This window comes from Amphiprion ocellaris, chromosome 1, assembly GCF_022539595.1.
Source record: "Amphiprion ocellaris isolate individual 3 ecotype Okinawa chromosome 1, ASM2253959v1, whole genome shotgun sequence".
Lineage (NCBI taxonomy): Eukaryota > Metazoa > Chordata > Actinopteri > Pomacentridae > Amphiprion > Amphiprion ocellaris.
In genome coordinates, this window is record NC_072766.1 from 40,876,442 (window position 1) to 40,890,427 (window position 13,986).

The 13,986-nt window shown below is 38.3% G+C and overlaps 1 protein-coding gene across 2 annotated transcripts in view; it reads left to right on the forward strand.

Moving 5' to 3' along the window:
• Positions 1 to 13,986, forward strand: part of luzp2 (leucine zipper protein 2) — a 241,349-nt gene that overhangs the window by 186,301 nt on the left and 41,062 nt on the right. The window contains exons 6-7 of one of the 2 annotated variants that reach the window (XM_055009731.1): positions 413 to 475; positions 13,160 to 13,222. In XM_055009731.1, coding sequence (XP_054865706.1) covers positions 413 to 475; positions 13,160 to 13,222 — 126 coding nt within the window. The remainder of the gene's footprint in view (positions 1 to 412; positions 476 to 13,159; positions 13,223 to 13,986) is intronic. The other variant, XM_055009732.1, reaches the window with a different exon arrangement.

Here is a 13,986-nt window from a genome sequence, read left to right on the forward strand (position 1 = left end):
TGTTAATTCCAAGCATATTTTAGTCGCTTCAGTGCAGTTTAAAGTGTCGGATCTAAAATACATAGCAAATAAAAATCATTTTACATTTCAGTATTCACATAAATAACAATTTCACCCCAGAGAGGGCTGAAATTACCACAAAATAATGCAAAATTGTCACAAAAAGACAGAAAATCAATACAAAAGAGGCAATGTTACCACAAAGACTCACAAATCTCCACAAAAGAAACAGGCAAAATCACCACAAAAAGGCTGAAATTACCAAAATAAAATGCGAAATTCCCACAAAAACAGGCAAAATTACCCCAAAGATTCAAACTTGTGACACAAAAAGATGCAAAATCACCACAAAAACAGACAGGACAGATGTTTATTTCTATCATTAGTACTTCTTTTCTTTCCTCTTTTGCAGAACAAGAGTTTGAAAAACAAGCTGCTCTCTGGGAACAAACTCTGCGATGCCTATGCTGAAGAGGTAAGAACTTTCACCTAATAATCTATATTCTCTAATCATAATTTACTGCAGACACGTTGTTTTTGTTTTCTTGTGTGTAAACAGTGTGACAAGATTTCATAGAAATGCAACATAACCTGCAACTGACTGTGAATTATTGATGCATTTATTATGTTTGATCTCAGCTGTCTTCAGGTTTCCTTTTAAACATACAGTCATTCAGTGAACTCAGCTTAGACAGGAATATCTCAATATGTGCCATCTTTTACTGCAACTAAGCAGTAATACTAGAGCTACTTGTTTAACGGTGTGTATTCAGGTTCCTTTTAGATACTCTGGGGGGGGGGGGGAGTGTTTTTAACTGTAATTTTTTTTTTTTAAATAATTTTTTGGTTTTTTTCAATACATTTTACACTGTTAGCTAATAAAATCACAGAGAAAATGGATTCATTTACATGTCAAATTCAAAAAACAGGCAAAAACTATTTTTAAAAAAGCAATTTTTTCTTTTGCAATGTTTATCCATGAACCTGTTTTTACTGTATTTAAATTAGCAAAAATATCACTAATCTGAGATCTTGGCTGTCATCTGCAGATTACCTTTTAAATATGCAGTTGTGCATTGAACAAAATTTTAATTTGACTGTTGTTTTTTTTTTTTCAACAATTTGCAATTTTGTTTATGTGTGTGTATATATATATATATATATATATATATATATATATATATATATACACACATGAAAGATCTACTCTCTGGGTTTTTTAAACATAGCAATCTGTTGTTTGTTTTGTTTTGTTTTGTTTTTTGCAATAATTAACCTTAAACCTACACAGTTTTAATGGTGTTTTACAGGTAATGAAGTGAGGTATTAATGCATTTATTATAATCAGAGGGATTTTATTATTTTTATGTATTTGCTGTTTATCTCTGTAGCTAGAGCTGTAATTGGGAAACTTTTTTGTGCATGGTGAAAGATTCAGAAACTACAGCTGCAGGTTAGAAATCCTCCATCCCAGATTTTGTCTGTCAGGTGAATTTTGGAGCTTTCTGCTGTTGGGTCCGATCTGAGGACCTGGAGGTTGGAGCTTCCAGTTCATTTCTTGGCTGTCCGTTCTGCTGTCACTTTGCCTCTTTTTTCCTGCTGCTTTCCAGTTGTTCCGGTCAGCGGCGTCCGCCTCATTCTCATCGAGGCCCAGAGCTGGGCTTTGAACTGCCACACTGCTGACCGAGGCTCCCGCTGTAATTTAGTCACACTAATGACGAGTCAGGGCAGCGGTGGAATGGAAGCTCAGTCCTGACTACACTATTGTGGAATAACTTCGGATTCTGTAGCTCAGGGTGGGGATGCGGATAGATGCTAACCTTGGAGAGGAGTCTTTAGAAAGACCTGGGGGCAGCTGAGGTTTGTTGGAGAAACGCTGCTGATGTTTTTATGAAGGAATCATGAATGCAGGAACATTTGTGCACATTCAGGTGAAGGTATCAGTATAGAAACTGGAATAATTCAGTGTCTCAAATTGGCCCTCAAACAGTCACTGCTCTTGAATTACTGACCCGGATTGCTTTCCCACACGGACAATTAATAATTTAACTGATTAATAAAACATAAACCGATGAAGGACATGAATGTCAGAAGATGTTCTGTATATTTAGCTGGAGCCTTTTACTATTTAATGAGATGGAAGGCTGCAGTTTGTTTGTGTTTAATGCTGAATAGCTGAGAGAAGGCAGTCAACTGGATTACAGGTTGTTCTATTCTGAGAAGAAGACAGCATTGTGGGAATTTAGCTAGCAATGGGCACCATGACAAAGACTCATGTGATGATTAATAACCTCCAACCAGGGCTCAGGTGTGTAAGACAAACTGGAATCAACTTGGACAACACTTGTGAAATCCCTGTGACATGTGTCAAGAAGAGACCATCATGGGGGTTTAGCTAACAAGGGGCACCGTGACAAAGACTCGTGGTAATTAATGACCTCCGACCAGAGCTCATGTGCATGAGACAAACTGGAATCAACTTGGACAATGTTTTTTCAATCCCCTTGACATGTGTAGCTGAGGTACTTTGCGGCTCATGTCGAGAAGAGACCGTTATGGGGGTTTAGTTAAGAACTGGCACCATGACAAAGACTTCTGCCTTGTTTAATAACCTCTGACCAGAGCTCTTGTGTTTAAGACAAACTGGGATCAACTTGAACAAGGTTTTTCAAACCCTGTAGAATGTGTAGCCAAGGTGCCTTTGCGGCCAAAATCATATGTGAAAAATAAACCAAGGAGGGAACTGGAGGGCATTAATCACCACAGAAATCTTTGTCATGGAGTCCATTGCTAGCTAAACCCCCACAATAGTTTCTTCTTGACACATTATTTGGGCCACAAACATACCTCAGCTACACATGCCACAGGGATTTAAAAAAAAAAATAAAAATATTAAGCTCTGGTTGGAAGTCATTAAGCATCACCAAAGTCTTTGTCATGGTGCCTTCTGCATTTTTTCATCTCAATTCCTGCATTTTTAATGCCAATTTCTGCACTTTTCCCTTCCACTTCCTGCACTTTTTCAAGCCAATTTCTGCACTTTTTCATGAGAACTTTCTGCACTTTTTAACACCAGTTTCTGCACTTTTTCATGCCTTTTTCATGTGATAAAATACAGTCGGTGGACGTTGTTCTCGCGGTTAATACACCGTAATATTTCATTCTATTTAATACTGAGCTGTGTTCTGTGTGTTACCACCTGGAAAACTGTTATCAAGGCGAGTGGACTCGGAGATCTTTAGAGAGCAAATAGCTACTGGACTTTCCTTGAACACAACTAGATGGAGGTCATGTCTTCAATTCCGTGGGGAGGCTTTAAACGTTGAAGTGAATCAGCCGGAGGAACATTGTTTCGTGCCTCCGATCCCGTTCCAGAAAGTTATTTATGTTAAAAGGGGAAAGGTTACCGAGTGAACCTGTAATCACGCTGTAATTACTGCAGAGCGACAGGAGGAGATGGAATCTGGAGCTCCAAACCCACTGGGACAGGTAATTGCAAACGGCAGTGTTTTATTGCAAGCGTTGCTGAGGAAGTGCTGTCTCCAACGTTAATATCAGTTTATGGCGTCTAAATTCAGATATATGTTCTTTCTGTGTGGAACCATGAAGTGAGAGTGCTTTTTTATTGTCTCTTTGTATCAGTTATTACTGTATTTTATGAAAGCGGATATCCAGGGAATTCATCAAAAGTTAAACTTGGATTAACCCTTAAGGACGTTCACCTTTTGAACTTTTGCTTAATTGCCGTCTATGAATCGTATTTTCACGCTTCAAAGATCCGTTCGGTTTAGATTTCCTCAAAGCATCGGCGCTCGAATAAAAAGCCAAGTGATAAAATCTTTGATTCTTAAATCAGCTCTTTGAAACCGTGTCCAGGAATGAGGATTAGGACAGATCTTTTTTGGCCAGCCTCGGATAAACTTTCTAAACGTGAGCTCCTTTTGTCGATGCATTTAGGATTTGTGTGAGTAAACAGCAGCTCCACTTGAGTTTGTGTTCTCATCTTGGGAAAACTTGGCTTTGGGAGTTCATGTTCTGTACATTGGAAGTGATTTCATTTGGTCGTTTTTATGAAGCTGATTAAACTTTTTCTTGCTATATGAGAAGAAGGATGAAACTGTGTGGTTTTAATCCGTGTGGTGGGAAAAATACTCCGTTTTAAAGACTTGAAACTGCATTTTAACACAGTAAAGGTTGGCAATAATATGCATAAACTGATCTTGTATCCTTATTTAAACTGTAAAACTGGCTAAAAACTTGCCATTATTTGAAGAAAACCAAAGACAATTAAATTACGATTAATATGCATTTACTATTAGCATAAGAAGGGAAAATGCTTGGTTAAGAATTTCAGTTTGACCAAAGTTTTGTACTTTATCTCAAGAGGAGAATTTCTGATACATCAAGAAATGTTTCCAGTTCCAAATCCTGATTCCAGTGGAACCATTAAGAATTTGGCACCTTCCATTAATCTAGCAGAATCTGGCGATCTGTCTGCAAAATGGTGACGTTCTGCAATTTATTCATTTATTTATTCATTTTTCAAGTAATCAATTAACCCCCTGGACTCCAAGCAGCTTCTGCACCTTTTCTTTTCCAATTTCTGCACTTTTTTATACATATTTCTGCACTTTTTCATCCTAATTTTTGAACTTTTTCTTGCCAGTTTCAGCACTTTTTCACCAATTTTTTGGGGGTAAATTTTGACTCCTGTCACATTTGTACTCACTGTTGGTTCATTTTTCACTGTAATCTAAAGTCCTGCACCTGTATGGAAACAGAACAACCATGAAGAAGAGAGAGCTCAGTCTGACACAGTTAGAGGAGAACACTTTATTTTTGGCAAATTTATAAATGAGACATTCAGAATACAGTGGTTTTGATGAAATATCACAATTTCAAGTTTAGATTTTATTACATTTTCCAGTGAAACACCACAGATGTCCACTGGAAAGTAGAAAATCCAACAATTGTTTGTGTTTTTACAGTTTACAGCTATGGTAAATTGTGTCTTTTCCACAGTTTTTTAAAAGGATCACAAGACTTTCAAACCCACCAGTGGGCTTTGGCATTCAATGAGTTAATTATTTGGTTGCAAAAAATAGTAAAAAATAAAAAATGACCAATGATAACTTCTTGAAAACTTGACATTTCGAAGTTGCTTGTTCTGTCCAACCAACAGTCCAAAATCAAGTTACTAATTTACAAACTGAGAAGCAAAAACCACAAAATATTCAACATTTTTGCAAAAAAAGTTATTTAAAGACAATTTCCAATTACATTTTCTGTTCAGAAACCAATTAATTTACTGTTTCTACCTTAGTAAAGAGGAAAAACCTTTATTCTAACACACAGAATCATGTTTACAAATGTCTGAAGGTTTTACCAACACTAGAAAAAGTGCTACAGATATTTTGCTACTTAAATTTGAATTAATACTAGTTTCCTATCTGGTTGATGGAAACACGGCCTGCAGTTCAGCCGAAAAATCTCTGAATTTTTTTCACATCACTGTTGGTCCCAGCTGAGTCACTAAAGGCTTCACCTTTGCACCGAAGACTGCATCATTTTTGTGTTTTTACAGAATCAATATGGAGCAAATGATTGATTTTTGGCAAATTTTTTAAATGATTTTGATGCAAAATCAAAATTTTAAGCTTCAATTAGTTCCAATCTTCTGACAGAACAGCACAGATTAGTGACTGAAAATCTGATGATTCTTACAGCTTTTGTCTCTGATAAATAGAGTAATTTTGGTGATTTCTTTTTAAAAAATATGCTTTTCATCCCCGGCGGTGCTTTCGGGGTTCAGAGGGTTAAATAACTAAATGAAATGTGAAGTATTGTTTTGTTGGAGCCACAGATTGTTGCCTCAAACCGCCTCCATCCATTTGTGTATAAAGGAGCAGATTGGAGTCCATTAGACGCTGCGAGGGTTAATGAGGCTAATCAGGCTGTTTGCTGCTTTGTTTTCTGTTTGCTTCACTGAAATCAGCTCAGTGATGTTTGTCTGTTTGCAGGATTTAACAGGGTTCAGAGCAGACACAGTGAACCCAGACGTGCATGTTTTCATGCCAGTTTCTGCAAAAGTATTACAGTTACAAACCTAATTGAGATGCACTGATTGCACAGGTATCATAATTGCACTTTTTCCATGCCAATTTCTGCACTTTTTCATATTAATTTCTGCACATTTTCATAGCAATTTTTGCACTTTTTCCATGACAATTTCTGCACATTTTCATGCCAAATTTTGCACTTTTTCATATCAATTTCTGCACTTTTTCATGCCAATTTTTGCACTTTTTCCATGACAATTTCTGTACATTTTCATGCCAATTTCTGCACTTTTTCATTCTAGCTTCTGCACTTGATGATACTTCGGCACTTTTTCCTTTCCAATTTCTGCAATTTTTCACACCACTTTTTCATGAGATATTTCTACAGTTTTTTAAAAATACAAATTCTTGCACTTCTTCACGTCAATTTATGCACTTTTTTTACACCAATTTCTCCATGCAAATTTCTGCACTTTTTCATGAGAAATTTCTACAGTTTTTTAAAAATACAAATTCTTGCACTTCTTCACGTCAATTTCTGCACTTTTTTTACACCAATTTCTCCATGCAAATTTCTGCACTTTTTCATGAGAAATTTCTGCATTTTTTCTCGCAAATTTCTGCACTTTTTCACGCCAATATCTTCACTTTTCCTTTCCAGTTTCTGCACCTTTTCATGCCAATTTCTGAACTTTGTCATGCCAATTTCTGCACCTTTTTCAGGACGATTTCTGCACGTTTTTGCACCAATTTCTGCACTTTTTCATGAGAAACTTTTGCACTTTTTCCGACCAACATAACAGTAAAAATCCCACGGCTGAGGTGAGGTCAGTAAGAAAAATATATTACAACATTTAGCAACTTCTCTGACCTGAATCAGCTGTGAGTCTTTACAACTTCAGCACTTTCCTTTCGAATCAGAAAAGAAAACTTATAATTCAGCTGAAGCGACTGCTGCCTGCGCTCATATCCAGATATTTTTGATTTGCTCTTTATTCGGCTCTTTGGAAAACTGTCCTGTAACCTTCTGGAAGCAGACGGCGATGTCCTCCGGGGGAAACATCTGACAGTCAGTGTCAAGGTTAAAGCAGAGCTGCATTAGAGACGCCCTTTAATCTGTTGCACTTCTCTTTTTTCCCTCTAGAACATGAATTTATTTCCCAAATTTATGGTTTATGCCGGCATCGTTTATGTGAAGGATGCTGTTTGGCCGTGCTATCAGGGGAATTACGCTCCTGCAGTGGGATTTTAATGGAAACATCCAGCAACCCTCAAACCTTCACGTACGCAGATAAAATATAATGTGGCGGATTTGCGAGGATTTCCCGTAATGATGGATTTAAAGGTGAACAGCCTGGTGTAATTAATTCTGCAGGGCTTTCTGAACGGGACCGTTATCGTCTTGTGTATTTTGGGGGCGATTAATGAGCAGAGGAACAGATCACAGTGGTCTTTACTAACAAAGCGTCGTTTGTTTTAATAAATGTTAGTTGCCTGTGTTTATTAATAGACTGTTAGAGTGGAAAAAGCTGCATGGAAGTGGCTTCTACATATTCATAAAACATTTCCAATACTTTTATTAATTTAATAATAACTAGGAGTTGCTGTACTTACTGTCTATTGACTTATAAAACTTGTACTCAAATTCTTCATATACGAAAACCTGCTTTGCAATGAAATTCATTCTGATTCAGTCCAATTTAATCAGAATATTAATTTCTAACATAGATATCATTGTGTTGTCTTTAATGAACAGTAAATTGAGAAAATAATGCTGATATCAACAACAAAATATGTTGGTTTGAGAACCAAATAAAATGCCTAATTGCAGATATCAGGTCATTTAAGGGATTTATTCCCTAAAGATGTCAGTGATGTGAAAGGTTTGGATGACATACAGGTGTTCCTACTTCTGTTGAAACTAAACATTATCCATCAGAGTGTTAATTAACCCTCCTGTTGTCCTCATGTACGGGCACCAAATAATATTGTTTCTTTATCTGCAAAAAATCCCAAAATTCAGCAAAAAATTCCCCAAATTTCTGAAAATTTGCAAAACCTTCAGAAAGAAAATTACAATAATTCCTTAAAAGTTTCCTTTAAAAGTGGGGGGTTAAATGACTGTAGTTACTTCATTGATGATAATTTGTCTTAACGTCCTAGTTGTCATTTCTGGTCTTATTATTTATTTGTCCTGTCATAAAGCAGCACAGAGAGGATATATGTGGTTAAATAAATGTGATATTAATACTTTGGGCCTCTTCCAGGAATCAGAAACGTATGAATGTTTGATATCCGGCGTGGTTTTTTTGGGATGTTGGGTGTTTCCAGCTTCAGTCATGGATCCTACCATACGACTGATCTGTACTCAGGGAGCAGAATCTTTAAATAAAACAAACTGATCTGCTTTGCTCTCCATCCACATGGAATAAATCACATTATCCTGCCTGAAAGTATCGATATGAAACATATAGTTTAGTTTTTGGCTGTGGGCCAGTCAGACACACTCCACAAAGAGGCCAATCTTTTCAGACGAGGAGGTTTGTGATGCTGCTGCTGGTTCTGGTGAGATTCTACGTACGAATAAAAGCTTCTGAACACCGACCAGAACCCACCAGAGTCACCTCCATGTCTCTAATGTAACAGAGAGCAGTTTAATGGAGGATTTCTGCTACGTTGAGCTTTGAGCCACGTAGAAAACACATCTATTCTCTGACTGGAGGAGATGTTTTATCAATGACAACAGCCAGTAATTGTTCTGTTGTACCAAAAATACACATTTAACCCTCTGGACTCCCAGTAGTTTCCATATTTTTACTCACTGCGGGCTCATTTTCAAGCAAAAATACTCAAAATTTAATAGTTTCATCTTGTCTGATGAGCAATTTTGCTGCTGTTTCTTCTCATATTATAGTATATTGACTACCTGGAAAAAATCTTGGATTCCATAACATTTCTCAGGCATTTTCACTGTTACATTATGTTTAAAGGCCAAATAATTACTTGATTAAACCTTCTGAACTCTCAGCAGTTCCTGTGCATTTATTTTTTCACATTTTTAGTCACTTTGGGCTCATTTTCATACAAAAACGCTCCAAATTTGATGGTTTTATCTTGTCTGATGATCAATTTTGACGCTTTTCTTTGTCTTGTATTATAGTATGTTGGGTACATGGAAGAATTCCACAGTGTCACCTTGACAAAATTTCTCAGAAATGTGACGTTTTAAAGGCCAAGCAATTCATTGATTTAACCCTCTGAACCCTCAGAAGATTCTGGGCTCTTTTAGTTTTTGCTCCCTTCACTTTTTGGGGTTCATTTTCGTACAAAAATGCTCCAAATTTGAAGGTTTTATCTTGTCTGATGATCAATTTTGCTGCTTTTCTTTGTCTTTTAGTATAGTATGTTGGCTAGCTGGAAAAATTCTTGGGCTCAGCAAAATTTCCTAAAAATTTTCATCATTTTCACAGTTTTACAGTTGTTGCTAAATACTTTTTGCTCACTGTGGACTCATTTTCAAGGAAAAATACTCCAAATTTGATGGTTTTATCTTGTCTGATGATCAATTTTGCTGCTTTTCTTTGTCTTGTATTATAGTATGTTGAGTACATGGAAGAATTCCACAGTGTCACCTTGAATTTGACAAAATTTCTCAGAAATGTGACGTTTTAAAGGCCAAGCAATTCATTGATTTAACCCTCTGAACCCTCAGAAGATTCTGGGCTCTTTTAGTTTTTGCTCCCTTCACTTTTTGGGGTTCATTTTCGTATAAAAATGCTCCAAATTTGAAGGTTTTATCTTGTCTGATGATCAATTTTGCTGGTTTTCTTTGTCTTATATTATAGCGTATTGGCTACCTGGAAAAAATGTTGGGTTTTGCAAAATTTCTCAGGCATTTTCATCTAATCTTTTTATCTTTTAAAGGCCAAACTGAACTCTCAGCAGTTCCTGTGCATTTTTTTCTTTTACATTTTTACTCACTGTGGGTTCATTTTCAAGCAAAATGCCCCAAATTTGATGGTTTCATCTTGTCAGTTGAGCAATTTTGCTGCTTCTTCTTGCCCATTATTATAGTATTTAGGCGACCTGGAAATAAAATTTTGGGCTCCACTAATAATTGAATGAACTGAATTTTTATCGTGTTGGTTGCAGCTGAGCTACAAATGGCTTCAGAGTTGTGCCAGAGTAAATACAGTTTTTTGTGGTTGTTTTTTGCAGAATCCTGTTGATGAATCAAACTGCTTTAACTTTCCCATGATAAAGAGAAAATGGAGGCCCAACATCCTGTATCTCTGTTTTGTATGAACACAACCTGCAGTTCAGCCCAGTTCAACTGAAAAGATTCTGAATTTTTGTCAGGTGGCTATTGGTCACATATATGTCACTAAAGACTTCTCATTTCTACCTACAAGTGCAGAATTTTTCATTTTTTACAGAATCTGGTTGGAGGAAATAGTTTATTTTTTGCCTATTTTTTAAACCAGACATGTAGAATAAACTGACATGGATTTCAGTTTCCCAGCAGGTAATTCTACTGGTAATTCTACTACTGCTACTTTGATCTTCTCTGCTGATTTTTTGTTACATAATTGTTGGTCACAGTTGAGTCAATAATAGTTTCACAGTTGCACCAACAAGTGCAGAATTTTTTGTTTTTCACAGAATCTGGACAGTTACAAAACTTTATTTTTGACATTTTTTAACAACACAGATGCAGAGTAATTGGATTTTGATAAAATATCACTATTTGAAGCTTAGATTTTCCAACAGAATGACAGATGAGTAGTTCAAGGACTGTTGGAAAGTTGAATGTCAGACAACTGTCTCTGTTTTTACCATTTCTGGCTTTGATAAACGGTTAAAGTTTGGCGATTATTTTGATAAAAAAACACGTCTTTTAATCTTGACATTGTGCTTTTTAAATATAGGAAGACATAAACATCCAGACACACATAGAAAGAAATGGTTTATCATGTGGAGCTACCAAAAGTGGTCCAAGAACAGCTATTTAACACTGTGATGTCCATTGGAAGCTCCGTAGAAATGACAGAAGGAGGCGGTTTGATGCTCCGCGTGACGTTTTACATGCAAACATTGTTCAGAAACACTTTGAGAAACGAAGAGTTCAAGGTGTCGACTCGGCCTCCAAACCTGACGAAATGAAATCTGATGCTCAGACGCCTCGTATCGCAATTCCAAGGACTTAAGAGGATCGGCTGGTCTTAATATTGTGGCTGCTGGGTTTATTATCGTGTCCATCCTTAACATAAACTGCAGAAATGTCAGCGTTCCCACGAGGACGACGACTTACGGCGGAGCGTCTCCTGAATGTTTCTGGAAGTATTTAAGGAGGGATGTTAAATTACACCGAGCTGGAATGAAAAAAGAGGCGCTGCTGTGATTCTCCTGGGCAGAACATCATTTATCTTGAGTAAATAACAGACCGCTGCTTCGGCGGGTCACAGTTTATCCACATATTTGCATGTTTAAGTTCATCTACATGTGATTCATTCCACCGGCGACCATCTCAAAAGCTCCACTAAGTGAAATTAATTTGCTAGCATTTTATTTTATGACCCGGGCTGCGGGAAAACACACTTTTACGACTGTGAGATCAAGTGTAAAGGCCCTGGGTGAGCCGCGGTTTTAAAGTTCTACGTTTATTTAACCTGTTTTTTTTTTACGACTCGCCCCGGGATGCAATCTTTTGAATGCAGTTGTACGAGGCAGAGATGAGTGTCTGGGGACGTGGAATCAGCCCGGGAGGATGAATAACAAGATAAAGAATCTCATAAAAAATAGATAAATAAATAAAAAAAGAGACTCAGGTGCTCGTCCAGAGCACAGAAGCCTGTGAAGTGAATCTGTCCCTCAGCTTTGTGGAGAAGATTTGACCTCCGTGTCACATCTGAAAATCTAGAAATCTAAAACACAGCTGGAACATTCAGTCACATTAGCTCTTAAAATGGATGATTGATTGTTTGTCTTAGGATTTCTTTGGAGTTCAAGCTGACTTTTGTTTGCATAACATAAAGTTCCAGTCTTTGTGAGGCTTCACGGCATGAAAACTCCATGAAAAATTCCTCTGAAATGCTGCATGGAGGCTTTCAGCTGTGTTTTGTGCAATAAAACACTGTTAAAACTCCCTGAATTTTTGTCAGGTGACTGTAAGTCACATAACAGCCATTAATGGCTTCTCGTTTGTACCTAGGCGTTCAGAATTTTTTGTTTTTTATAGATTCTAATTAGAGCAAACTATGTATTTTTTGCCAGTTTTTTAAACCACACATGTAGAATAAAGCGACTGATTTTCCTCCATTTGGTCCACACTTTCCAACAGAACCCAGATGAGTAGTTCAAGGACTGCCCGAAAGCTGATAATCTGGTTAAAGGTGTCATTTTGATGGTTATTTTTTAAATGCAACATGACTTTTAAACCTGATAGTAGGTTTTGGGAGGCATTTAGGAAGACACAGGCACAGACACACACTTAGAAACAGAAACCAAGCCGAGCTCCAGTCCTTGTGAAGCTTCACGGCACAGAAACTCCATGAAAAATTCCTGCCGGCCTCGGCGAGCGCTCAGAGAAGCCCTCTCGATTCACGCTGGCATCGTGAGCAGCTTTAAGGACGGCCGTGCGCGGGGCTATCTGGGAGGCAGCCTCGCCGTTCCATGTGTCCACTGATGTGTGGCGGCAGAGTGAATGTCAGCCGGCCAGCCTGCACGCTGAAGGAGGGCTGTGTTTGCTGCTTACCAACGACAGCCGAGCAACCCGGGAAAAGAGAGGGGAAAAGGAAAGAAAAGCGTGCACGTGTGCAGCGGCGGCGGTAATGTGTGTAGTGGGAGTGAGAATTCAGGCTTAGACAGTGGGAGAGAAGCCAGAGCATGACTGCATCATTGTGTGGACTGTGCAGTTCAGTGAAGGGTAGATTTGATATTTTCTTCCTCTCAGTAGGGCCTTTCCTTTAAGCCACAGCTTCGCCCAGGGAACACTCACAAAGGAGTCTTCTGCTGCAGCTGGCACAATCCTGCTACGTGATCTAAAACCAATTTCGCTATTTGAATAAGCTAACACTTATTTCCTTATCTTCCCCTTGCAGTCCAAAAAAATCCAGGCTCAACTGAAAGAACTGCGGTACGGGAAAAAGGATTTAATTTTTAAGGTAAGCTCCAAAAAACATAAAAAAGGTGGGTGGCTGTACGGCTCCAGAACCGGGGGGTAAACAGGTGCTAACGGACCACCTTGAAAGGATGGAGCCGCTCCAGTTAATTACTGCGAGTCGATCGGCCAACGCTTAGCCTCGTCCTCTGTTTTCCCCTCTGCAAGATCCAGCCCATCCCCTTCAATCACGCTGGCGACGCGGGTAACCGATGTGGACAGCAGCGAATGAACTTGATACAGAATTATGCATTAGATCATATAAGGGAATCCCGAAGACGCAAATTGCAAATGACAGCATGTACTGCTGCGACTCAGAGGGTAGCACAGTGGGCTGTTTTTTTTTCCTTTTTTGGCATACTGCTCACATACTCCCCGCTCCGAGCACGAAAAATAAACCCTGCAAACAAGAAAGCGTTGCGTGTCGTTGCCGCTCCGACTAAATGTTCCCACGTCCGAACGCTCCCAACATTTATTGGCATTTACAGCTCCGTTCGCTGACCTTTCAGGCCTTGTTTGCAGCGTCAAAATGCCAGTTTCTGCCACTTTTTTTTTTTTTAATGTACGTTTCAAGATGGGCTGCACAGTGGCTCGGTGGTTAGCAGCTCAGGGGTGTCAAACATGCGGTCCGCAGGCCAAAACCGGCCCTCCAGAGGGTCCAATCGGCCAGTGGAACGACTTTGTAAAGAGTAAAAATTCCAGAGAAAACATTAACTGCAGATTGTAAATTTGTAAAACTATAAATTTAAAATTATATTTGGTCTTTTG